The sequence below is a fragment of the Meriones unguiculatus genome, chromosome 10 (assembly GCF_030254825.1).
Source record: "Meriones unguiculatus strain TT.TT164.6M chromosome 10, Bangor_MerUng_6.1, whole genome shotgun sequence".
In the NCBI taxonomy this organism is placed as follows: domain Eukaryota; kingdom Metazoa; phylum Chordata; class Mammalia; order Rodentia; family Muridae; genus Meriones; species Meriones unguiculatus.
The window spans coordinates 43418546-43442094 of NC_083358.1; the positions used below are offsets into that span (position 1 = coordinate 43418546).

General features: G+C 50.0%; 2 protein-coding genes across 10 annotated transcripts in view; one reads left to right on the forward strand and one right to left on the reverse strand.

Moving 5' to 3' along the window:
• Brme1 (break repair meiotic recombinase recruitment factor 1) overlaps window positions 1-8371 on the reverse strand; it is a 55143-nt gene extending 46772 nt beyond the window's left edge. For 3 of the 8 annotated variants that reach the window (XM_060392367.1, XM_021632235.2, XM_021632231.2), the window contains exons 1-2: window positions 7909-8264; window positions 7470-7516 (exon numbers count right to left, since the gene is read on the reverse strand). In XM_060392367.1, coding sequence (XP_060248350.1) covers window positions 7470-7500 — 31 coding nt within the window. In that variant the 5' untranslated portion in view covers window positions 7501-7516; window positions 7909-8264. The other 5 variants (XM_060392365.1, XM_021632234.2, XM_021632233.2 and 2 more) reach the window with 5 other exon arrangements.
• On the forward strand, window positions 8359-23356 carry Cc2d1a (coiled-coil and C2 domain containing 1A). Of its 2 annotated transcripts, none has more exons than XM_021632236.2 (29): window positions 8359-8646; window positions 9871-10006; window positions 11768-11880; window positions 11971-12036; window positions 12267-12395; window positions 12492-12711; window positions 14892-15010; window positions 15272-15344; window positions 15449-15520; window positions 15612-15742; window positions 15811-15883; window positions 16557-16690; window positions 17171-17282; window positions 17368-17540; window positions 19043-19165; window positions 19250-19308; window positions 19383-19499; window positions 20276-20349; window positions 20420-20478; window positions 20579-20630; window positions 21065-21164; window positions 21241-21331; window positions 21455-21592; window positions 21682-21743; window positions 22217-22280; window positions 22364-22490; window positions 22657-22733; window positions 22813-22860; window positions 22929-23356. In XM_021632236.2, exons 1-29 carry the CDS (start codon window positions 8587-8589, stop codon window positions 22947-22949), a joined length of 2823 nt encoding a protein of 940 aa, XP_021487911.1. In that variant the 5' UTR covers window positions 8359-8586; the 3' UTR covers window positions 22950-23356. The 2 variants fall into 2 exon arrangements, with proteins under 2 accessions (XP_021487911.1, XP_021487912.1); XM_021632237.2 differs by having other exon boundaries at window positions 9899-10006.
• Window positions 23357-23549: the final 193 nt, after the last annotated feature.

Here is a 23549-nt window from a genome sequence, read left to right on the forward strand (position 1 = left end):
AGATGGGATCTTACTCTGTAGCCCAGGTGGCTATGAACTCTCCATCCTGTTGCCTCAGTTTCCAAAATGCAGGAATGACAGGTGACCTGCATTTCGGAAGCTGATCCCAGGACTTTATGTGTGCACATGCGAGTGTACCTGTTTGTGCATGTGCATGTTGTGTGGAGGCCAAGGGTGGACATAGAGTGTAATTTCTCAGAATCACTCAGCTTACTGTTTGAGACAGGGATTCTCAATAGGACCTGGAATTCATCAAGTAGGCTAGGCTGGCTGGATGCCAGCAAGCCCCAGGGAACATTTTGTCCCTGCCTCCCCAGTGGTGGAATTAAAGTGTGCCACCTCAGGTGCTTCACCAACTGAACCAAATCCGGTCTAACTCCAGTGCCTAAACATTGAAGAGTCCTCTGTATATTTATAGAGTGCCTACTATATAATGGGCTTCTTCCCAGACAAGTATAAAAAAAAAAATAGAAAAACCAAACCTGCATAATGCCTTTTTGGAGTTCAGTCAGACTCTTCCCAGGCTCAGGTCAGGTAATTTTTTTTTTTTTTTTAATTAAAAATCTAAGAAGTAACTGGGTGCCATGGCACATGCTGTAATCCTAGTACTTGGGAGGCAGAGGCAGGCGATCTCTATGAGTTTCAGGACAGTCTGGTCTACAAAGCAAGTCCAAGACAGCCAGGGCTACACAGGGAAACCCTGTCTTGAAAAAAAAAAAGCTACAAACAAACAACAAAATCTAGAGAGCTAGGGAGATGACTGAGCCAGGAAAGTGCCTGCAGTACAGCGTGAGAACCTGAGTTTAGATCCGCACACTTTGAATGCAAGAGCCAGGAATGGTGGCATCCAACTGTGCCCTAGCTCTGGAGGGCTGGAAAAAGGCAAATCCCTGCCTGGAGCTTGTTGGCTCAATTGGAGAGCTTCAGGCCATAGAGACCTTGACTCAGAAAAGCAAAATGGGGAATGACTAAGGAAGACACCCTGTGGGCTCTCTATACACAGGCACACACAAATGCACATGCACTATGCCTACATGCACAAACATGAATACAAACATACAACAGGGCTAGGATGAAACTAAAGGCCTTGGTCATGTCAGGCAAGGATTCTATTACTAAGCCATGGCCCAGCCCTCCAGTACTGTCCTTTTCTGCTGCTCTGTTGCTGTGCATCTGCCAAGCAGTCTCCATGGCACACACTGACCTCACTAAGACCCTGCAGGTGCCCAGTACTACTGGGTGTCTTCCATTCTCTGCTCACAACACTGTCCAGGCCCTGTTCCCTCAGGTGCCTGCTCCAGCCAGCACAGTGGGCTCAGGAAGTTCTGGGGAACGTTTCTTACATGTCTGTCTCTCAGTTTGCCACAAAAGGCAAAAATAAATAAATTGCTTTGTTTGGTTGATTGCCTGAGATTGATCCTAAACACCAGCTTGCTTGGCTGACTCAGTGGACATTTTTACCAAAATAAAAGGCAAAAATATCAACACCATGAACAGTACTTCCTATGATCAGTCCCCACAGGACTAATTCAAATCAAATAAGGCAGAACCTCATGTTCCACACTAAAAACTGGAGATGCAGGAAGTAAAGGGCCTATTTTCATCGATTGCCAGAACCTTCTTCCTAGTTCCATAGGGCTTTGCAGTCCAAGGCCAAGAGAGGTGACCTGCCATCACGGGTGGACCCAGCTGTCCTCAGTTTACTCCTCAAAGGTCAGAGAAATCCCTGTACCTTTGGTGGCTTGGACACTCTACATATAACAGGGATGAACTGTTGGTCATTTTTGTTTCACTCCGAGGGAAAAATGTGTACCACCCTTTAAATTCCTCCTTCCTGGCCAGGAGAGGTCAGCTTGGTCTACATATTAACACACTACTCAGTAAGACCTTGTTTCAGAAATAAACAAATAGGTCAGCCTTCCCCAAGGAAAGACAATGCTTCTAAGTTCCAGATACTGTATTAACAGGGAGGCGCAATGCCACATGAAACACTTGCTGTTTTAAAGCCATGTGGTCACTGAAATCTGAGGCAGAAACACTATAAAACAGACAAACCAGCCAACCCACAAAAAGCACTGAGGGAGGGGCTAATGGGTTAGATTCCCAGGACCTATGTCAGCTGCCTGGAATTCCAACTCCAGAGAATTCATTATCTTCTTTTTGGCATGTGTACTCTCTGAAGTTTTGTTTTGTTCTGGTTTTTTTTTAATTGGGCAATTTTGTTTTCTTTCTCAATGATGACAGTGACTTACACAGCTAAGCTGGCTGTAAACTCACTATGTAACCTAGGATGATCTCAAACTTCTGATCTTTCTGCCTTCACCGTCCTAGCACTGGGATTACAGCTCCAGGACTATGTGGTTCTACCAGCTAAGTTTATTGTTATTATTACAATTATTTTCAAGTGAAGATAAAGTATTTTTTCTTATTTGATGCCAGGGCCTTACTTACACATACCAGACAAATGATCCACTACTCAGCTACAGTCCTGGGTTCTCAAGTGAAGAAATTTTACATTATCTATTGACAAGAAGAGCCCATCATGATGTACTGGGAACTAAAAGCAGAGTTAGAGCCAGGTGGTGGTGGTGCACGTCTTAAATCCCAGAAGGTGGATTAAAGACAGGTGCACCTCTGTGAGTTTTTAGGCCAGCTGGTCTACAGAGCGAGTTCCAGGACAGTCAGGGCTATACAGAGAAACCCTGTATCTAAAAACAAAAGAAACAAACCCAGAATTGGTAAGTTAGCATGTGTGCTGTATGGTGGTTGTATTCAGTAAAAACACAGGGGCAAGGGAGCCGGCGGTCAGTAAGTGGCTGTCATACAAACATCAGGACTTAAGTTTGGATCCCTAGTACCCAAGTAAAAGCCAAGCCAACCACATATCTAATTATAACCCCAGTGCTCAGAGGTAGGAGGAAAATAACCTTACTGAATTGATAAGCTTCAGGTTCAGTGAAAGACCCTGTCTCAAAACTAAAGTGGAGAGCATTAGGAAAGACACCTGATGCTGATATCCGGCCTTAACATGCATATGCACCTGCACATACCCACTAACACATCCACATATAACACAAAGAGAGACAGAGAGAGAGACCTCATTATTTTGAGTGTACAGTTTTCTGTGGTTATAGGTTCCCCAAATACAGGTTTAACCTATCATGGATGGAGAAAAACTGCATCTATCCTAACCATGTAGAGACATTTCCTAGCCACCTCCACAAGCAATACAATTTACCGATTTATCTATCATTCATACCCTGCTCAGCATTCTTAGTCATCTAGGGATTGAGTCTGCTGGGCATTTAGGATTCTGATAGGAGTGGGAGTCCTGAATGAGTCCAGCTGTACACAGAAGAGTATGAAAGTAGTAATATAAGGTTGGCTTCCTGTTCTTAATAATTTGACCACTGTCCTTTCATTCTGTTAGATTTTAATGCTAGGGGAAGCTAGGGAAGAAAAGATAGAATTCCTAAAACTATTTCTGAGACTTATCAGTAAGGCCCCAAATTATTTTACAGTGAAAATTCTGGTGTTTTCTTTTTTTTTTTTTTTTCAACTATGGCTGGCCTCAAACTGCTTCAGACTCCAAAGTGCTGGCATTACAGGCAAGAGACACAACTGGCATAACAGCTTTTTAACTCTAAAAGAACAAGGTGCTTGAGTATTCTGCTTCTGAGCCATGGCTGCAACACCTTGTTCAGCCCAGCACTGCAAATAGGTCAGTTTGCTGGACAGGACAGTGAGCAGTCGTGGTGCACAGCTATTCCCATAGGAACACTGGGGCTGAGACACTGTGTTATGAGGGCTGTCCTGGGAACTATAAATTTGGAACAACAGCCCTGGCTGCCACCTCCTAGGTCTCAGAAGCATCTTCCTTCATATTTCGCCCCTCCTCTCTGAATGAAAATTAAAAATGTTTACAACCATTGCTGACTATCCCCTAAGGAGCTAGCTAGATTCCCCTCCCAGCCAAACAAGAACCAAGATTCCAAAAGTGGCATGCTTGACTAGCATGTCCCAGGCCTAGGTTCATTCCCAGTACTTCAAAAAGAAAAAACTTAACTTTTAAATAAATGTAATAATTTTATTTCATGCTGAGCGGTGGTGGCACATGCCTTTATTCCCAGCACTCGGGAGGCAGAGACAAGAGAATCTCTGTGAGTACAGGGCCAGCCTCCTCTACAGAGTGACCAGCCAGGGCTATACAAAGAAACCTTGTCTCAATTTTTTTTTAATTTTATTACATTCATTTATTTATATATCAGGGACCCATGTGTAGCAGGCAGTTCTGTCCTTTGACCATGTGGGTTCTGGGATCAAACACAGGTAGACTGGCTTAGAGGCAAGCACTTTTACCCACTGAGTCATCTTGCCAGCCTAAGAAGAAAACAATGTTAAGTTTTAAAATAATGTGTGAAAAAAATGTTTGAGAGTGGTATACAAGTGCGAAGGGCAGAGGCCTTCCTCAAGTGGTTGTGGTGGTTTGAATGAGAATGGGTGGTTTGAATGAGAATGGCTGCCATAGGCTCATATATTTGAGTGCTTGGTCCTTAGTTGACAGAGTTTAGAGAAGGATTAGGAGGTGTGACCTTATTGGAGGTTTTAAAAGCCCACACCAGGCCTGGTCTCAGTCTCTTTCTCTCCTCCCTTCCTCCCTGCCATCTCCCTTGCACCTGCTCCTGTGGATAAGATGTAAGCTCTCAGCTACTGCTCTAATGCAATGCCTGCCTGCTGCTGCGTTCCTTGCCATGATGGTCAGGGACTCACCCTTTGAAACTGTAAGCAAGCTCCTCAGTTAAATGCTTTCTAAGTTGTTTTGGTCATGGTGTCTCCTCACAGCAATAGAACAGTAACTAAGACATGTTCGGTCCACTTGTTTTTATAGACAGGGTCTCTCACCTGAGGCTTTAAGTTCCAGGGATCCACCTATCTCTGATCCTCCACCCCAATTCTGGGATTGCAAACTTGTGTCATACACCTAGCTTTTACTAGGGCTGTGAGGACTAAATGCATATCCTTTGTGTTTTCAAGGCAAGCATTTTATCAACTGAGCAATCCCTCGATCCCTAAAAAGTAAGTTTTATTTTATTTTGGCTTAAAAAAAGTTAATATTTTATATTCTATCATAAATGGTATGGCATTTATTTGTGGTAAACTCATTTACTTTTTTTTTTTCTTTTTGAAGTGTGCAGCCAACTGTTAACTATAATAGAAAACACAAGGAAGGGCACATCCTCTCAGAATCTTCATGTTCCAACCATTTAGGCATCAAGGTCTTACTGGAACTTTGCTAAACCAGCCAGTGTGGGGAATGGTGGCCTCTCATGGAAGGGGGAAAGGAAACAGATCCTCGTCTCCCTAAACTCATTCAGAATCCAGGGAGAGGAACAGAGGAGTGAGGTGATCAGGAACTAGAGCCGGGCTTGGGGTCACAAGCCTGTGATAGCTGCCAGAGGCAGGTGGATCTCTGGGAGTTCAAAGCCAGCCTGGTATACAAAGCAAGTTCAGGACAGGCAGGGCCGTTACACAAAGAAATCCTGTCTCAAAAACTAAACAAACAAACAAAAAATTTGTGAGTCCAGAACAGTCAAGTCTACATAGAGAAACCCTGTCTAAAAACACACACGCGCGCACACACACAAAATCAAGGACTTGGTTGGGGGAGGGGCTAACAATGGGAAAACCACGGGCTAAGCAGTACTTTCAGTGCAACCAAGAAATGGTAGACTCAAGTTTTTAGTTTTAAGGGAAAAAAATGCAACTTTCTCCCATAACCACACACTATTTCTAAACAAAAAAACGTGGCACACAAACTTCACCCACAATTACAAATACACACACACACACACACACACACACACACACACACGGTTTAGGACATCAGAAACTGGGAGCATCCCCTTCCTCATGAAAGGGCACAGAGATGGTGGAGCCAAGTAGTGGCTGCTTGGTAGCCACCAGTGGCAGGAGCTGCACTCTGGCAGATGGATCCCACAGATAGTGGTGGATTTTATTATTATTACTTAGGTAGGACAAGGTTAGCAGGTCATGAGATGGGTACCCTTGGAGATACTCTTGTCAGTCAGTTCGCTTAGCAGGGAGCTACAGTGGCACATATGGACACATCAGAGTCAGTCAGCTGGTTGTTAGCTTCCATGTGGATTCTGGGAATTGAACTTAGATCATCTGGAAAAGCAGCCAGTGCTCCTCACACCTGAGCCACCTCTTCAGCCCTGAATCTTATTTTCTGAGATAAGATCTCGAATTGAACCTAGAGTTTTCTGTTGTGTCTAGACTAGCTGTATGCGCTCCCCCTGTCCAGTGCTGGGGTTATAGTGCACTTACAGACTATTACAATCAGCTTTTATGCTGAGTGTAAGAAATCCAAACTCAAGTGCTCTTGTTAACACAGCAAGCACTTTTCTCACTGAGCCATCTCCCCAGCCCTCACTTTGTCTTATGAGGGTCTCTCACTGACTTGGAACTTGCCAACTAGGCTAGACTGGTTGGCCAGTAAGCCATCATGCCTGGCTTTTTAAAATGGTTCTGGTGATTGGGCTCAGGTCCAATTTGCTTGTTTGGCAAATGCTTTACTAAGCCACCTCAGCAGCCCCATAGAGAGGTCCTGTCTATCTACAAAACATTAAAACACCTGGGCTTGATGCCACAGGCCTATCATCCTAGCACTTGGAAAGCTTAGGCAGGAAGATCACAAGGTTAAAGCCAGCCTGGGCTATGTGATGTCTTAGTTAGGACTTCTATTGCTGTGATAAAACACTATGACCAAAAGCAAGTCAAGGAAGAAAGGGTTGACTTTGCTTATACTTTTACATCATAGTCCATCATCAAAGGAAGTCAGGGTAGGAACCTCAGGAACTGAAGCACTGGCAAAGGAGGAATGCTGCTTACTGGCTTTCACCCCATGGCTTCTTATATAATTTAGGACTACTTGCCCCCGGGGAAGTAATCATCAACCACTAATCAAGAAAATGTCTTACAGACTTGCCTATGGGCAAATCTTTTGGAGGCTTCTTAATTAAGAGTCCCTTTTCCCAAATGACTCTAGCTTGTATCAAACTGACATAAAACTAGTGAGCACACATCGCAAGAATCTCTTCCTCCATCTCAAAAGCACACATCAAAAACAAGAATAAAAAGGGCAACTTGCGGAAGAGATGTACTTTTGTAGTAGAGCGTTTTATCATTTCAGGAGGCCCTGCATCCATGGCTGGTACCTCAAATAAATAAATAAATAAATATTAAAAGGCCAGTGTGAGGCTGAGCAGTCATGGCTCATGCCTTTACTCCCAGCACTTGGAAGGCAGAGGCAAGCAGAACTCTATGAGGCCAAGGCCAGCCTGATCGACAGCTAGGGCTACACAGAGAAACCCTGCCTGGATAAACCAAAATTAATTAAAATTAATTCATTAATAATAAAATAAAAACAAATTGAATAAACCAAATACCTGAGTTCCGCAGCTGCTTCTTCTTATTCATTTTATCCCTGAGAAATCTGAAAGTAACAAAGAAACTCCACTGTATGTCCCCATGTGTAGCCAGTCCTTTACTTCCTCCAGAGCCCATTTGGCAGCCTGATGAGGGGAGTCAGCTGGACTTCAGGACACTGGGTGGGATGCCAGACCGATAGCAATCCTGGACCATGGCCAGGTAGAAATTCGCACCTTCCCTGTGTGAAGGAACTGTCTTTTGTCCTCCTCAGGATCTCTGCTCTAGTTTCTGGGTTGGAGACAATTGTTTTACCCCCATCACCACCCAAAACTTCATTAATTTGGGTTGTGGGCTACTTGGAAGCTTTTGAGAAGCCACTGGAGACCCACCAAAGTCAAGGCCTTAGGAAGGCAAACTGTCTTCAGGCTGTGGGACCTAAGGCAAGCCAGAACCAACCTGGGACACAGCAGTGATGGAAGTCGCTCTGTCCTTAGTAGGGACGAGGTCAGATTGGACCTGACGGGGAATAAGTCGCCTAAATCATTTGTTTGACATTTTGGGTAAATGCTCACTCACATCGGCAGTCACGAGGACTGCGAGGCAAAGAGGTGCTGGGGAACGCAAAGGCCTGAGGCCTGGCATCAAGAACCCGGCTCCCGGCGACCTGCCCCCTCAGTCACTGCCGGCAGGGACACTCACACCCACAAAGCCAGACAGAACAGGCTGCACCGCAGAGAAGCTAAGGCCCTCAGAACCTCAGGCCGCCGCACCTTCACACCTGCAGCCCTCCGCCTCTTTCCCGCCCGTGAGGCCCCGCCCCACGCACGCGCAGCACTGGCACCGCACCTTACGCATGCTCCACCTCCTCTCTGCGGCACCTCACGTCAGGCGCATGCGCGTTCGCGCACTGGCTGCCGGGAATTGTAGTTTAGTTAGCGATCCCACGAATCCAGTGGCAGTGCTCCCGAAGGCCAAGGCGGAAGCAAGGCGGCCAAAACTGGAGAATCCCGGGGGCCGGGCGAGGAGGAAGGACTCGGGGCTTAGGAACAGCGCGTGCTCGAAGATCCGGCTTCGGGGAAGAGGCAGGGCAAGTCCAGGGTGCCGGGGCCGTAGTCCGGGCTTCTAGCCTGGAAGATGCACAAGAGGAATGGACCCCCTGCACCCCCGGGCCGAGGCGCTGTCACCGCCCGCCAGGTGAGTGTGTGCCCCCGCTGCCCACCGAGGGGTCCCTTCCCACCCGTCCTCAGAGTCTCTCCCCACCCATCCTCTCACTCGCGGCGAGCCCCTTTCCCCCCGCCCCCGAAAAGCGATCTCCTCGCCACCAGGTGAACCCTGGTCCCCGCCCCCCCGAGGTGAGGCTCGCTCCCGACTGTATGGCCTACTGGCTTGGGTCATCTAGCTTCTGGCTTCCTACCCTGGTTTCGGGGAACACCTGTTGCTGCAGCAGTTCCAGCGAGGAAGGGGAAGCAATCAGACCGGCTTTTCAAGCCTTTCCATCAACTGGATCAGGCCACACTCTTTACTCCCATTGTACAGATGAGGACACTAAGGATCAGGGAGACGAAAACATCTAACCAAGGTCATAAGGATGAACAGCCTGGCCAGACAGAAATGTCAGTCCACAGGAAAACCTACAGGCCTGTAGCCCAGTGCCATACTCCCAGATCCAGAACCTGTGGGAGTTTGATTTGTCCCAGCTTTGAACCAGGTATCCCAGGCCTGGCCCAGTGCTCAAGTGTGAGTCTATCTAACCACAGGTTTCCTCCTGGCTTTGATACATTTGACAGATGTATTTGTAGCTCTGAGCCTCAGTTTTCCCACCTGTGGAATGGAGGTCTGGAAGAGTCTTTTAAATCGATGGACAGTTCTAAAGACTTATTGAGATTATTTATGAAAAATGCTAGAACATAGTGCTAAATTATTATTCCCAGTAGGTGGAGCCATGCATAATTGCTAGTATTTGGCCAGTTTGGACCTCCAGAAAGGGTAATTTCATGTGACATACCATGTTCTGGTGGTCATTAGCCAAAACAGGAGGGCAGGTCTTCAGAAAAGACCAGTTTCAGCATGTTAGGCCTTTCATTTTTTATTTGTTTTCCTTACCATGTTTGGGATGGAGACCAGGGCTTTGCATACACTATGGTTAGGGTTAGCACTTTACTGATGTGTGCCTCTTCAGGCCCCACACTGGTTGCATTCTAAGCAGGTTCTGCTTCTGAGCCATGCACTCGATCAAAGTGCCAAGATATTGTCTCATGATATGTCTTTCTCAGTCTCCTGGTATCCCTCCCCCCCTCCAAACTGTTTACACTTAGAGATTTGCTTCCAACCTTGCATGTGGACTCTCTGGATCCATCCTGGCCATCGGGGCCTGAGTGGAATCTGGAAGGTCCACCGGGACCGTGTTTGTTCCCACAGCTTGGTCTGCTGGTTGACTTCTCCCCAGATGGCCTGATGATCCCTGAGGACGGGGCAAATGATGAGGAACTGGAAGCCGAGTTCTTGGCTTTGGTGGGGGGCCAGCCTCAGGCCCTGGAGAAACTCAGAGGCAAAGGTGAGAATGGTGCTCAGCACACTCTGGACCATCTTTGGAGCTTCCACTGTGGGCAGTACTTAGAGCTGAGCACTGGGTTGGATGTAGAGCAGGAAAACAGGAGACTCCCACCTTCCTGGAGTCTAGGGTTGGGGTGACAGAGTCAGGGTCAGCTCTGGGTACAGCTGAGCCTTTTCCAATCTGTTTCCTCCCACATTTTTCTTTTCTTTGTTTCTTTTTTTTATAATGTGTATTTTGTGCACATGTCTACATGCCACATGTGTACTGGCACACACGGAAGCCAGCGGAGGTGTCAGAGTCCCCAGAGCTCAAGTTACAAGTAGTTTCGAGCCACCCCATGTGGGTGCAAACTCAGGTTCTCTGCAAGAACAGTTTGCCCTCCCCATCATCTTCCCAGCCCCTCCGGTGTGTATGTGGGTGGTTTCGCTGCTCACAGTGGCCCTGAGCAAAGCACTGCTTGCTGTTTCAAAGCATCGATGCCAAATCTGGGTCTCTGGGATGTAAGGTGTGTGTTAGGTAGCTGCATTTAGGTGGGCACCACAAGCCTTTGGTCACTAGCTCATTGTGCACTAGTCAACATGCAGCAAGTGTTTAGATGGAAACACACAGGAGTCAGGGTCATAGGTCATTAGTAAAACCATGACCAGAGGGCCAGCAAAATGGCTCAGTGGGTAAAGACACTTGCCCGGAGTCTGAAAACCCTAAGTTTGATTCCTGAGGTTCAGTCCATGGGGCCCACATGGTAGATGGAGAGAACTGACCCTTGACAGTTGTCCTCTGACCTCTGCACACGTGCTGGAGCACACAAATGTGCGCATGCTCGCACACACATACACTAAGTGTGTAAGTACAATACAGCCTTACTTGTATTTCCCAGTATTTGACAATTCAGCTCTTATAGAACTTTACAGAACACTGTCTTCTAAAACATAGAACCACGTCAACAAAGATGCCACTAACACAGCCCCCCATTTGATTCACGGTTTTGTTTGCGTGTTTTCACCTACCCACATCCAGTGTGGAGGTAATTAAATGGTGGAATTCCAAATTGCATGATGTTGTGAGTGCCGGGATAGCATCTCAACTATCCTCTCTAGGATGAGTCTCGCTTCCAGAATGTCCGTGCTGCATTGCCACATAGGATGAGTCTCACTTCCAGAGTGTCCGTGCTGCATTGCCACATAGGAGTCCTGTAGTTATCCTGTGGCTGTCCAGCTGATGTCATGAGGCTTTACAGTAGTAGACTTTATTTTACTTGGTTATAGCCACGAGCACAAGAGTGGGGATGCAAGAAGATGCCAGGGCATAAGCCTGGGGAGGAAGGTGCTGTCATCTGTGGATGAGGCTGGGGCAGCTCTATGCTTTATCGCTCCAAGAATTTAATTCCCCGTTTTGGTGCCCACAGTCTGCCTGAGAGGAACTGATAAATTATACCTATGCTGAGGCCAGGGAGAGGAAGTAGCTTGCTCATGGTCACACAGTGAGAACATTGCAGAGCTAAGCTTGGAACTTCGGGTGCCTGGCGACATAGCTGAGACTAGACAGGGAAGAAATGAGTGCTTAGAGGTTGGGTTGACAGATGGTGGGTGGTAGATGGCACCTGACTGAAGGGCTCTGGACAGTGGGCTGTCACAGCGCTCAGGAAAAGGGATCTGTTGTTCAGTTGCTTGTTGTGCTGTTCTGTGAGGCTGTGAGTGTAGGGAGGGGCAAGGAGGGCCCTGGGAGAATCCTGTCCTAGCTGGGGTGTCTTCCTGTCACCAGGTCCCCTCCCAATGGAGGCCATTGAGAAGATGGCCCGGCTCTGCATGAGAGACCTGGATGAGGATGAGGAGGGGACTGATGAGGAAGATGTGGAGGCCGATGAGGACCTGCTGGTGAGCACTGGGCCAGGCTAGGCAGCAGTATATCATCCCCTCGCCTGTCCAGCAGCCTCTGCTTCCTACCCTGGCCATGTATCCTTGCAGGCAGAGCTAAATGAGGTCCTTGGAGAAGAGCAGAAGACTGTGGAGCCCCCGATGCCTGTGGCCCAGGTATACCTCCCATAAGTCCTGGGATTCAAGGCTCACCCTTCCCTTATCCACCTGTAACCTTTGGCACAGGTGATATGCTACCTCTGAACTCTGGACTGTGATGTTTCCATCATTGGGGGCAGGAAAGATTGGTCCAGGGGACATAATGTGTTCATGCTCTCAGGGGTTGGCCAGGGTGGCCTAAGTGGGATCAACATCCAGTTTGTACCCCCAACCCTCTATATCCGAAGCCTTCAGGCCCCAACCAAGGAGTAGAGGCCACACTGCAGGAGAGGCTAGCCCTCTACCAGTCTGCAGTGGAGAGTGCCAGGGAAGCTGGGGACAGTGCCAAGATGCGACGCTATGACAGGGGGCTCAAGGTGAGCAGGACAAGGGCATGGTGCTGGGACCCTGCCTGAACCCCAGGAGCACCAGGCTCCCACTTGAGCTCAGACTCACATCACATCCTGTTTCAGACACTGGAAAACCTGCTGGTATCGGCCAGGAAGGGCAACATCATCAATGAGGCAGACATCCCACCGCCTGTGGCCTCAGGGAAGGGACCAGCTGGGCACAGCAATGCCCATGCTACTCCCCACCTGACTCCTGTAAATATACCAGCCCCAGAGTCCAGTGCCACCTTGGAGGCTCCATCTACCACGGCTCAAACCTCTACCAAACCCCAGCTGCCCCCAGGTAAGTGGTGGGTAGGGCCCACATAGGATCTCTGTGGGCTCTTTAGAGAGCTTAAAGTATGGCTGTGCATATAATGGAATATTATTTAACCATAAAAAGAATGAATTTCTTTTTAGCATATGCTGTAACGTGGAAGAACCATGAGGACATGATGTTTTTTTGGTTGGTTGGTTTTTGTTTTTGGGGAGGGCCAAATTTTCTCTGTATAGCCCTGGTTGTCTGGAACGCCTTTTAATCTGTAGACCAGGCTGGCCTTGAACTCATAGAGATCCATCTGCCTCTGCCTCCTGAGTGCTGGGATTAAAGGTGTGTGCCACCATTGCCTGAACTTTTTTGTTTTTGTTTTTTTATTCATGAGTACATAATGTTATGTGAAGAAGCCATAGAGGACCGGCACACTAATTCCATTTATAGACAGTTCCCGGGGCTGTCAAGTCCATTAGGATAGGAAGTGAAATGGCAGATGTAATGCTGGAGAGAAGACAGGAGGGAGTGTTAAATAGAAGTGGTGTGTAGTTTGGGGAAATCGGTTATAGAGATGATGAGGATAGCTCCACCACTTTGTGGATGTATGCAATGCCCCTGAACTATACACTTAAAGATGGTTAATAGATCTGGAAGTAGTAGCACACTGCCTTAATCCCAGCACTTGGGAGGCAGAGGCTGGAGAACTCTGAGTTCAAGGCCAGCCTGGTCTACATAGTGAGTTCCAGGTCAGTCAGAGCTACACAGAGAAACCTTGTCTCAGAAACAGAAACAATGACAAAAAGTGGTTAATAGATAGGAGATGGCTCAGCAGGAAAGTTCCTGCTAAGTAAGCATGAGGCTATGAATTCAGATCTCAGCATGTAGGTAAAAAGCTGGCCATGGTGCTGTATAATTGCACTCCTAGTTCAATGAGAGACTGTCTCAAAAAAGACACTTGATGTTGGCCTCTGGCCTCTACAGGTACACTCATCCACACATATAACAACACATACACAAAACTGGTTACAGTGAGCCAGCCACATCAAAGGCCTTTAATCCCAGTACTTGGAAGGAAGATCAACTTTGAGTTTCAAAGCCAGCCATCTATATAGTGAGCCTAGGCCAATATGTCTCAAAAAGAAAAAAATAAAATAAAATAAAAAAGTAGGAGAAGGGAGCCTAGAGTGCTGGCTCAGCAGTCAGGAGCACTGGCTGTTCTTTCAGAGAACCCAGGTTTGATTTCTAGCACTCAGATCAGGTTCAACCGTCTGCAACTCCAGGCCTGTGGGATTGGACAGTCTCTCGTAGCCTCCTGAGACACCAGGCACATACTCCTGGTGCACACACTTAATATGCAGGCAAATCACTCATACACATAAAAGTAGATAGATAAATCTCTTTAGGGGGTTTAAAAATAAGCAGCAAATATTGGGGCTGGAGAGATGGCTCAGCAGTTAAGAACATTTACTGTTCTTGAAGAGGACCCAAGCATAGTTCTCAACAACCACATGGTGGCTTACAACTATCTATAATTCTAGTTTCAAAGGAACTGATACCCTCTCTGGCCCCTAAGGGCACCAGGCATGCATGTGATAGCGTTTTAAAATTGGGTGTGGGGAGCTGTATGTGCTGTGGAATGTACGCAAAGGTTAGAGGGTAACCCAGGGGGTCGGTTCTTACCTTCTGCTTTGTGGGCCCCGAAAACCAAACTCAGGCCACCAGGTGGTAGCAGGGTGCCTTTGCCTGCTGCTCGTTCTGGTCAGAAAGACTGTTGTTGAAGCCAGAGGTAGAATTGCTGGCTGTGCAGTTACCTAGCATGTGTGTGGCCCTCTGTTCCACCGTCAGCCCCCAAGCACCCCAGATACCACAAAGGAGAAAACTTAAAATTATTTCTTTGTAATGCTCACAGTTGTAAGGTACTTTGAGTGGCAACTTTGTCTACTTTTTAAATTTAAGATGCAAACTGACAGATTAAAAGGGTATAAATCTCCGTCAGGCTTTCAAGAATTCTGGGGGAGAGGGTGAGAAGGAAACTCTAGGCCTAGGGTTGAGTGACCCTCATGTCACTTTAAAGCTGAGTGATCTTATAGCGGGCATGCCCTTGAGCCTTGGGTTTCCACCTATAAAATGGGCTCAAAACTTGGTTGTGAGAATCAAATAGACAGTCTGTGAGTTGGGTTTGGCCGAGGCTCCTGTGTTACTCTTCTTTCTAGGTCCCTGCAGCCCCTTAGCCCAGTTGCAGAGCCTCCAGCGGGAATATAAAGTGGCTGCCCTCCATGCCAAGCACCAGGGTGACACCGCTGCGGCTACCAGACACTTAAGAGTAGCCAAGGTAGGTTTTGGCTCACAGACAGGGCCTACCGATGGAAGGAGCCAGAGGCAGGGTGCAGGCTTTCCACCCTAGCTCCTCTCTAGGGGTCAGCTGCTACCGTTAGAACCTTCTCTGCCATCTGCCTGTATCAATAGCTCAGTATTGGTAGAGCATGGGTTGGGTGGCCCCAGGCATGGGGGACCCCTCTGGCACTGGGCATGGTATGAAACACCCCCTGAGGTCCTGGTAGCCCCTCCCTGCCCATCTCATTTTTTCTCTTAGAGTTTTGATCCTGTCTTGGAGGCCCTGAGCCGTGGAGAACTAGTGGACCTGTCCCGCCTGCCCCCTCCACCTGGTGAGGACCCTATCCCATGTCCCTTCCTACTCCTACTGTTCACTTTAGTGCTGCCCAAGATCACCAAGCAAGCCCCTCACTGGACTGGGCCTTTCTGTCTCCAGACCAACTGTCCCCAGAATCCCCCTTGCCAGCAGCCCAACCTTTGGCTCCTGCCTCAGCACCCACCAGGCCAGGTAGGCTGCTAAGATCCTTTGAGGTGGGCAGACCGGGCCATTGCCTCATTTCCCTTGACCCTTAACCTGCTGCCCACCAATTCTGGCCCAGAGGTTCCCCAGCCCCCGAGGAGCCTCCTGGAGGCACTGGAGCAGCGAATGGAGCGGTACCATGTGGCTGCAGCCCAGGCCAAGGCCAAGGGTGACCAGCGGAAGGCACGCATGCATGAGCGCATTGTCAAGGTGTGTAGGGGGCCAGATGAACACTCTCAGGACCTCTCTTGGCCCCCTAACACCTCTGTGCCCTGCAGCAATACCAGGATGCCATTCGAGCCCACAAAGCAGGCCGAGCTGTGGATGTGGCTGAGCTGCCAGTGCCCCCAGGTAGGCTTCGCCTCCAGATAGGCCCATCCCAAGTATGTTTCCCCAGGGAAGGTCTCTCCCAGAGTAAGTCCCCCATCTCACTCCTCCTTCCTCTGGGCCTTTGCTGGTCTGTTCTTGCTTAAGAGTTGCCTCACACAGCCGTGGCTGTGCACTCAGGAGCTGTGCAAGCCTCTTAACCAGGGTGAAGTGAGTCATGACAGAAGTGTTTACACCAGGGAAACCGGGACGCTCTTGAAACCAGGTTGTTTTGGGGCTAGTTCTGTCTTTCAGCAGTCTCCCTCCCTCTCTGCTTCATTCCATTCACTCCTGCCAAGTCCTCAGTAGAGTAGCAACCTCTAAGTTCTCAGCTGCCTACAGGTTTATGAGGAAACTGGAGGGTGCAGGTCAGACTGAGGGCGGGTTGGAGGGTACAGAACAGTGTTAGAGCACTTACTTAGCATGCATAAAGCCCCAGGTTCCATCTCTGGTGTGCAGAGGTGTGGCATGGCACACCTGTTATCACAGAGCTTGAGAGGCTGAGGTCGAAGGACTGCAAGCTCAAAGCCACCCTGAGCTACACAGTGAGGCTGTTTCAGAAAACCAGCAGGAAGAAAGGCTTGGAATTCCTCCAAGTGGGAGGTGGGGTCGATGGCCTGCAACAGTGGGGCCCTGACTAGGCCACTCTGCCGCCCAGGATTTCCCCCGATTCAGGGCTTGGAGACTGCAGAGCCCCCCCAGCAGAGCCTGGCAGGGGTCCTGGAAACTGCCATGAAGCTTGCCAACCATGATGAAGGCTCTGATGAGGAGCAGGATGAGGCTCCTAAGAAGGTGCGAGGGCTCAGGGCTGAGGTATGGGGTGATGACAGGACAAAGTCCTGGGAGGCCTGACCTAAGTAGGAGTGAGCCAGCCTCATACCACAGGCCTGCCACTTCTTGGCTGCAGGGCTCTTGGCAAGCCCCTTTGCTCCCTGGGCCTTAGCCCTTTCATTTACAGAATGGGCACAAACTAGCCTCCCTGTGTGGAGCTGTTGCAGAGGGTAGGTGGAGACAGGACCAAGGCTGTGCTCAGTGCTGTGGACGCCCCAGGCATAGTGGCTCATGCCTGTGACCTCAGCCCTGGAGAGGCTGAGGCAGGAGGATCAGGAGTTCAAAGTCAGCTTCAGCTACATAATGAGTTTGAGGCCAGCCTGGACCAAATGAGACCCTGTTAAGGACACAGAGATAGGTTCTTGGTTTTGGGTTCTGACGCCTAGGCGTGAGTAACTACAAACTTTGAAAACACCCTAACCTCTTTGTATTCCTTTATAGCAAAACATGACTGCTGCCTCCACAACCCAGCTGAAGTCCTCACCCTCCAAGGCACCTCCATCAGGCCCAGCCCCGGCAGGCAAAACCGCACCCAAGGGCACATCCACCAGGGGTAAGTACCCCACCTGCCCTGGCTACCCAGGCCAACCTGACAGCAATGGGCTGGGCAGCCCCCACTGAGGCCTCCCTACCGTCAGCCCAACAGCAGCTGGCCTTCCTGGAGGGCCGAAAGAAGCAGCTCCTGCAGGCCGCGCTGCGCGCCAAGCAAAAGAATGACGTAGAGGGCGCCAAGATGCATCTGCGCCAAGCCAAAGGGCTAGAGCCCATGCTAGAGGCCTCTCGTAATGGCCTGCCTGTGGACATTGCCAAGGTGAGGACTCTATATTCATGTATACTGCCTGTGGGCTCCCTAGTAGCCATGTGACCTGCAATATATTAGTCATCATTTAAACTAAGCTGCTGTGACAAATAGGCTCTTGGAAGACAGCAGTTGAAAGGAGACAGTTATTTCTTGCATGTCACTTAGAACAGACTGGACTCTACAACAGGATTCCTGTGGGGCCTAGGCTCCTTCCATGTTTTTGCTTTTCATCTTCCTAGGGTCTTGTCTTGGTCCACATGATCCAAATGGATCTCTGACCCATTGCCTCATGCCTATGGAAAGGGTGGAGCAAAAAGGACACAGTGGCTTAAAGGAGTCATTGTAGACACTGGGAATGCCCTGCCCCCTCTCTATTCCTCTGTACCCCTGCTGCCTTCAGAACCTGTCCTTTTGCTTGTCTTCCATTAGCCAAAGCTAGCCATGTGGCCATACCTAGCTGCAAAGGGTTCTGGGGCTTGCAGTTTCTTTTCATATAATGCTGTGTATGCCATTACTAGAGAAGAGACTAATCTCTGGGGACAGTTAACGGATTCTGCCCTTTGGGTAGGATTGTTCCCTCAGAGCATCATTTTTGGCTTTGAAGACCTAAAGTCATTCCCACCTCAAAATCATGTAGGATATGCAGCGTGTGGTGGTGCAGGCCTTTAAATCAGACAGAGCTCTGTGAGGTCAGTCTGCTCTACAAATCGAGTCCAAGACAGAAAAACCTTGTCTTAACCCCACCACAAAAAAAAAAAAAAAAAAAAAAAAAAAAAAAAAAAGGTATTAGGCAGGAGCCCAGGAGCCCTTGTATGATAGACGGCAGCCTCCATGACAGAAAATCTGGAATACACACTGGGTCCTGGGAATATAATGTTGAGCAAAATAGACAAACATCCCTACCCTTATGGTTCACACGTCCTAGCTAGGGGAACCACAGTGACACAGGTAAATCCAAAGCTTTACTGTGGCTCATGGTCTTGCTTGATCTACCTCCCTCACTCTGTCTAGCCACAGGGTCTTTGTACATGCTCTTCTCGCCCAGAATGCTCCTCCATGGTACTTTTTGGCCTCACTCTCTCTTCTTAGGTTTTTGGTTGTTATCTATTTTTTTCCAGATGAGGCCTCTGTACACAGGCAAGCCTTGCACTCACTGTGTCTCGTGCTGTCCTCAGACTTTCAATTTTCCTATCAGTCTCTTACATGCTGAGATCAGCATTGTGTGCCACAGTGCTTGGCTGTGTCTGTTTCCTGCTGCACCCCCAGTCTCCAGCTGCAAAGCAGGGCTTGCACGTGCACAGCACAGGACTGCGCAGCCAGCAGCTTAGATGCCCAAAGGATGGCTTTGTTATATCAGACAGTGTGGGAGCTGAGGGAAGACCCCACACAGGAGATTGAGTAATGGCCAGGGAAGATGACAGTGCCCCAGAGTAACAGGCAGAGAAGATGACAAAGCACAGCTGCTCCTAGTGGGCCAGTAGGCCCTTGCCTCCCAGCCTCATCCTCCACAGGTGCCGCCTGCCCCTGTGAACAAGGATGATTTTGTACTGGTGCAGCGGCCTGGCCCAGGCCTGTCTCAGGAGGCTGTGCGACGCTATGGGGAGCTTACCAAACTCCTGAGACAGCAACATGAAGTAAGGCCCCACCAGTGACCCTGTCCCCATCCCCTGGTACTGTTTCTCCTGGCCTCCCACCCATTCTCACTTCTTTGCCTGCAGATGTGTCTGAATCACTCCACACAGTTCACCCACCTGGGCAACATCGCTGAAACTATTAAGTAAGTGCTACCTTGCCAGTACCTGCACTGGCAGGCCAGCTGGCCAGGGTCCTGAGCAATTCCATCTCCTGCAGGTTCGAGAAACTGGCAGAAGACTGTAAGCGGAGCATGGACACCTTAAAGCAGGCCTTTGCCCGCAGTCTGCCCACCCCTTCAGCCCGCTTTGAGCAGAGGACCTTCAGTGTTATCAAGTAGGCCTGAAGCCCCCTGCCTGGGGTGTTTCTGGGGAGAAATGTGTACTTCTGGAAGCTACTTAGGGATTTGGTCAAGAGTAAATTGATGGTGGGAGAGCAGATAGCCAAAGGTGGGCATGAGGTGCTATGTTGGCTAGCACCTGTGCTGACACTTGGTAGACACTCAGAAAGTAATTATTAAATGAAAAGAAGCTTCTGGGGGTGTAGCTCAGTCAGTAGAATTCATGCCCAGTATACATGAGACCCTGGGATCCAGGACCTAATAAACCAGATGTGCAAGCTTGTGATCCCAGCCTGGAGGAGGTGGAGGCAGGAGGATCAGAAATTCAAAGTCATCCTTGGCTATATGGTGAGTTTGAGGCCAGCCTGTGCTACATGGGACTTTACCTCAAAAGAAAAGGATCCTCCGACAGCTAGAGTGTTCGCTAGCGCCTAATAGGAATATAGAATAAAGAGCACAGCTAAGATGTTTCTAGGTACATAGTAGGTGCTCAGAGAAAACTGGCAAATAAGGACCAGTGAGGTGAGCCAGCTAGTAAAGGGACTTGTGCATGTATGTACACACAGTAAATACAAAAACAAATAGAAGTAGGTCCCAAATAAATGTGAGCACTGAACAGTGAGCCCAGTAGTCGGGCAGGGGAGTGCCTCACTCTCCCGCCTGAAGCCAGGAGTAGCACCCTGCAATCTGAGGATTCCCTGCTCCACGGAGGGGAATGAGGGCTGCAGGCTGGGGCTGAGGTGCCTACTTCTGTTTCCCTGCCCACTGAAAGGATCTTTCCGGACTTGAGCAACAGTGACATGCTCCTGTTTATCGTGAAGGGCATCAACTTGCCCACACCCACAGGTGAGGGCACAGCCCAGAAGCAGAGGTGGGCTGGTCTCTCTGCCTAGGTCTGACCCTTGTCTACCTGCAGGGCTGTCCCCTGGTGACCTGGATGCCTTTGTCCGGTTCGACTTCCCTTACCCCAATGTGGTAGGTAAATCTTCAATTGGGTGGGAACCCGGAAGTAAGGTAAGCAGGAAGTCCAGGTCTGGTCTGCACCCTGGTCATTCCCGCCTCCTCCCTAATACAGGAAGAAGCTCAGAAAGACAAGACCAGTGTAATCAAAAATACAGACTCCCCTGGTGAGTTGCCTTGCCTTCTGCAGAAAATAACCTAAAACTAGGGCTAGAGTAGAACTATAGCTCAGAAGCCCTGGGCTTTCCACCCCTAGCTAATAAATAAATAAATAAATGAAATGAAAATGAAAAGAGAAGATGGGTCAGGGTTCAGTAGGTGAAGCAATTGCAGGGCAAGCAGAAGGGCATGAATTTGGATCCCTAGATAGGGAGGACAGCATGCCTCTAAGCCCACACTCCTATAGTGAGGTGGAGATGAGGGCTGTGGGCCACATTGGGGTGCATGGCAACGAATGTCTCAGACAAGGTAGAAGGTGAAGCCTGACAGCTGAGGCTGCGCTCTCCTCCGCATGAGCATTCGTACACAAAGTGTGCACACAGAAAGGCCTGTGCACGCTCCTACACACCTAGCCTCTTTTCTCCCCTCCTTCCCTGCATAGAATTCAAGGAGCAGTTCAAACTCTGCATCAACCGTGGCCACCGTGGCTTCCGAAGGGCCATCCAAACCAAGGGCATCAAGTTCGAAGTGGTCCACAAGGGGTGAGCCAGGGTTCACAGGTTCTAAGCTCCCATTGAGTGGAACTGTATGCCAACCATTGCGCCTTCCTCCACACAGGGGCCTATTCAAGACTGACAGGGTGCTGGGTACAGCCCAGCTGAAGCTGGATATGTTGGAGACGGCTTGTGAAGTCCATGAGATCCTGGAGGTGAGGCAGGAGCTTTCGGATGCTCAGCACCATGCTCTGTTGTCACCAGTCGTCCCTGGCACTTCTAAGGGCTCCTGTTAGAGGTTGCTGCTCTTGACCTCTTGACTTCTCATTCCTGCCTAGGTTTTGGATGGTCGCCGGCCCACAGGGGGCCGGCTTGAAGTGATGGTTCGGATCCGGGAGCCACTGACAGCCCAGCAGTTGGAGACTACAACTGAGAGGTGGCTGGTCATTGATCACCTTCCAGCAGCTGTGAGCACAGTGAGTCCCTGGCGTATCTGTCACCTCTGGGAATGGAGCTGCAGTCAGGGACTCAGTACTCATGGGATTGGTTCTATGTATCAAAACAGGTCCCTGGGACCAAAGCAAAGGTGGCCCCCATACCTGCCTCTTCGAGGGAAACAGGGAATAGGTAAGTCGGGGCGAGGCCACACTGAAGTAAGTCCTCTTGCCTCAGTTCCTTCTGTAGTTTCCATCAGGCACATCAGACCATTTCCTGTCTGACTTCAACCCCTTCTCAGGGAATTCCGTTTAAAAGCCTCCGCTTGATCTTTAAGACCTTTGGTGATCTGACCATTGTCAACATATTTAGCTTCTTCTTTCTTTACTCTTCTACTTTTCTTCTGTCCATGTCTCTGTCTCTTTGTCTCTCTTTCCCTCAAGCAGGTCTCAAACTCATTCATGACCCCCCACCTCCTTCCTGAGTGCTGGGATGACAGGCATACCCAGAACCTCCAGCCTCGGTTCCTCTTTCCTGGTCTCTGGACTTCTGGAGGCCCTTCTGAGATCCCCTAGCCTCACTTTCCTCCCTATGCCTCTGCCCAGCTGCCTCCTCTGGAGCCACCACCTCCTCTGTAGCCCTTCATCCCCCTCTCTGCCCCGCAGATCAGCACGGCCCCTGCATAGCCTTAGCGTGCTGGCCTTTGACCAAGAGCGACTAGAAAGGAAGGTAGGTGCCTGCCCTGCTGGGCTCAGTGGGGTGGGCCAAGGATGGGCTCCAGGTTGACTCATAGCTCTCTTTGTACCCTCCAGATCCTGGCCCTGAGGCAGGCACGCCGGCCTGTGCCCCCAGAAGTGGCCCAGCAGTACCAGGACGTAGTACAGCGTAGCCAGTGGCAGAGGGCACAGCTGGAACAGGGGGGTGCTGCCATCCGAAGGGGTAGGGCAGGAGTGGGGCTGGGGAAGGGTGTGCCTGGAGAGGGGCCTGTTTGCTAGGAGAGAAGTGTGTACAGTGGGTAGGGAACTGAGAACCCCATGGAATGGGACAGGGACAAAAGTGGGGAGAAGCAGCTGCCTAGCCCTGACCCCCTCTGCCACTTCTCAAGAGTATGCAATCCATCTGGAGCGCCAGCTACACTTCTACACAGAGGCTGCCCGGCGCCTGGGCTATGACGGAAGCAGGGTAAGTTGCGTCTGTGAGGTGGGTGCTGAGTTATAGTCAGGGTCATCCTGGACTGTCAGCCAATCACCCCTTCCCCTAGGAGGCCGCAAAGGAGGCATTGTACCGGCGGAACCTGGTGGAGAGTGAGGTAAGTGGCCACAGAGGTGAGGGCCCCGCCTGGTGGTGGTGGTCCCTGACACCCTGTGTCTCCCTCAGCTGCAGAGACTCCGCAGGTGAGGCCATCCCTGGACTCCAGACCCCACAGCCCAGTGCCAGACCGAGCTCCAGGGCCACCGAGCAGACAAGCAGACAATCAGCGGACAGTTGGTTCTGGACTCGCCCTGTCCAGGCCCCTGGCCACAGGGGCATCGGGACAGCACCCTCACCCCAGCCTGGCTGGTTGGGCCTTGGAGAGTCCTGTTTGCACATCCAGGAGCATCTGGAGCAAGGAGGGTGGCTGGGTCACAAGCCCAGAGGGCCCTGCAAGCACTTTACTTCCTGCCCCTCCCCAGTCTTAGCCCCACAGCCCTCTCCAAAGATGCCTCTGAGGCTGTCAAGCTCAGCTGGCTCTCTAGGGACTGTGCTGGCCCACCTGCCCCCATCCCACTAGGGCCAACAGAATAAATGGCCAAGGCCTGCCTCGGCTTCGTCCTTTTTCCTTGATGTGGCACCCTCATTGGCTGGCCTGGGCCTCCCCACTCAGCCCAGTTCCCTGGAAAGGCCTGGGTGAACCTGTAGTTTGGGCCTTTTGGGCTTACGCAGTAAGGCTGGACCCTGCAGGACACTGTTTGGTGACCCGTGTGTCTGTCTCAGGCCATCCACTCAGTCACAGGCCAT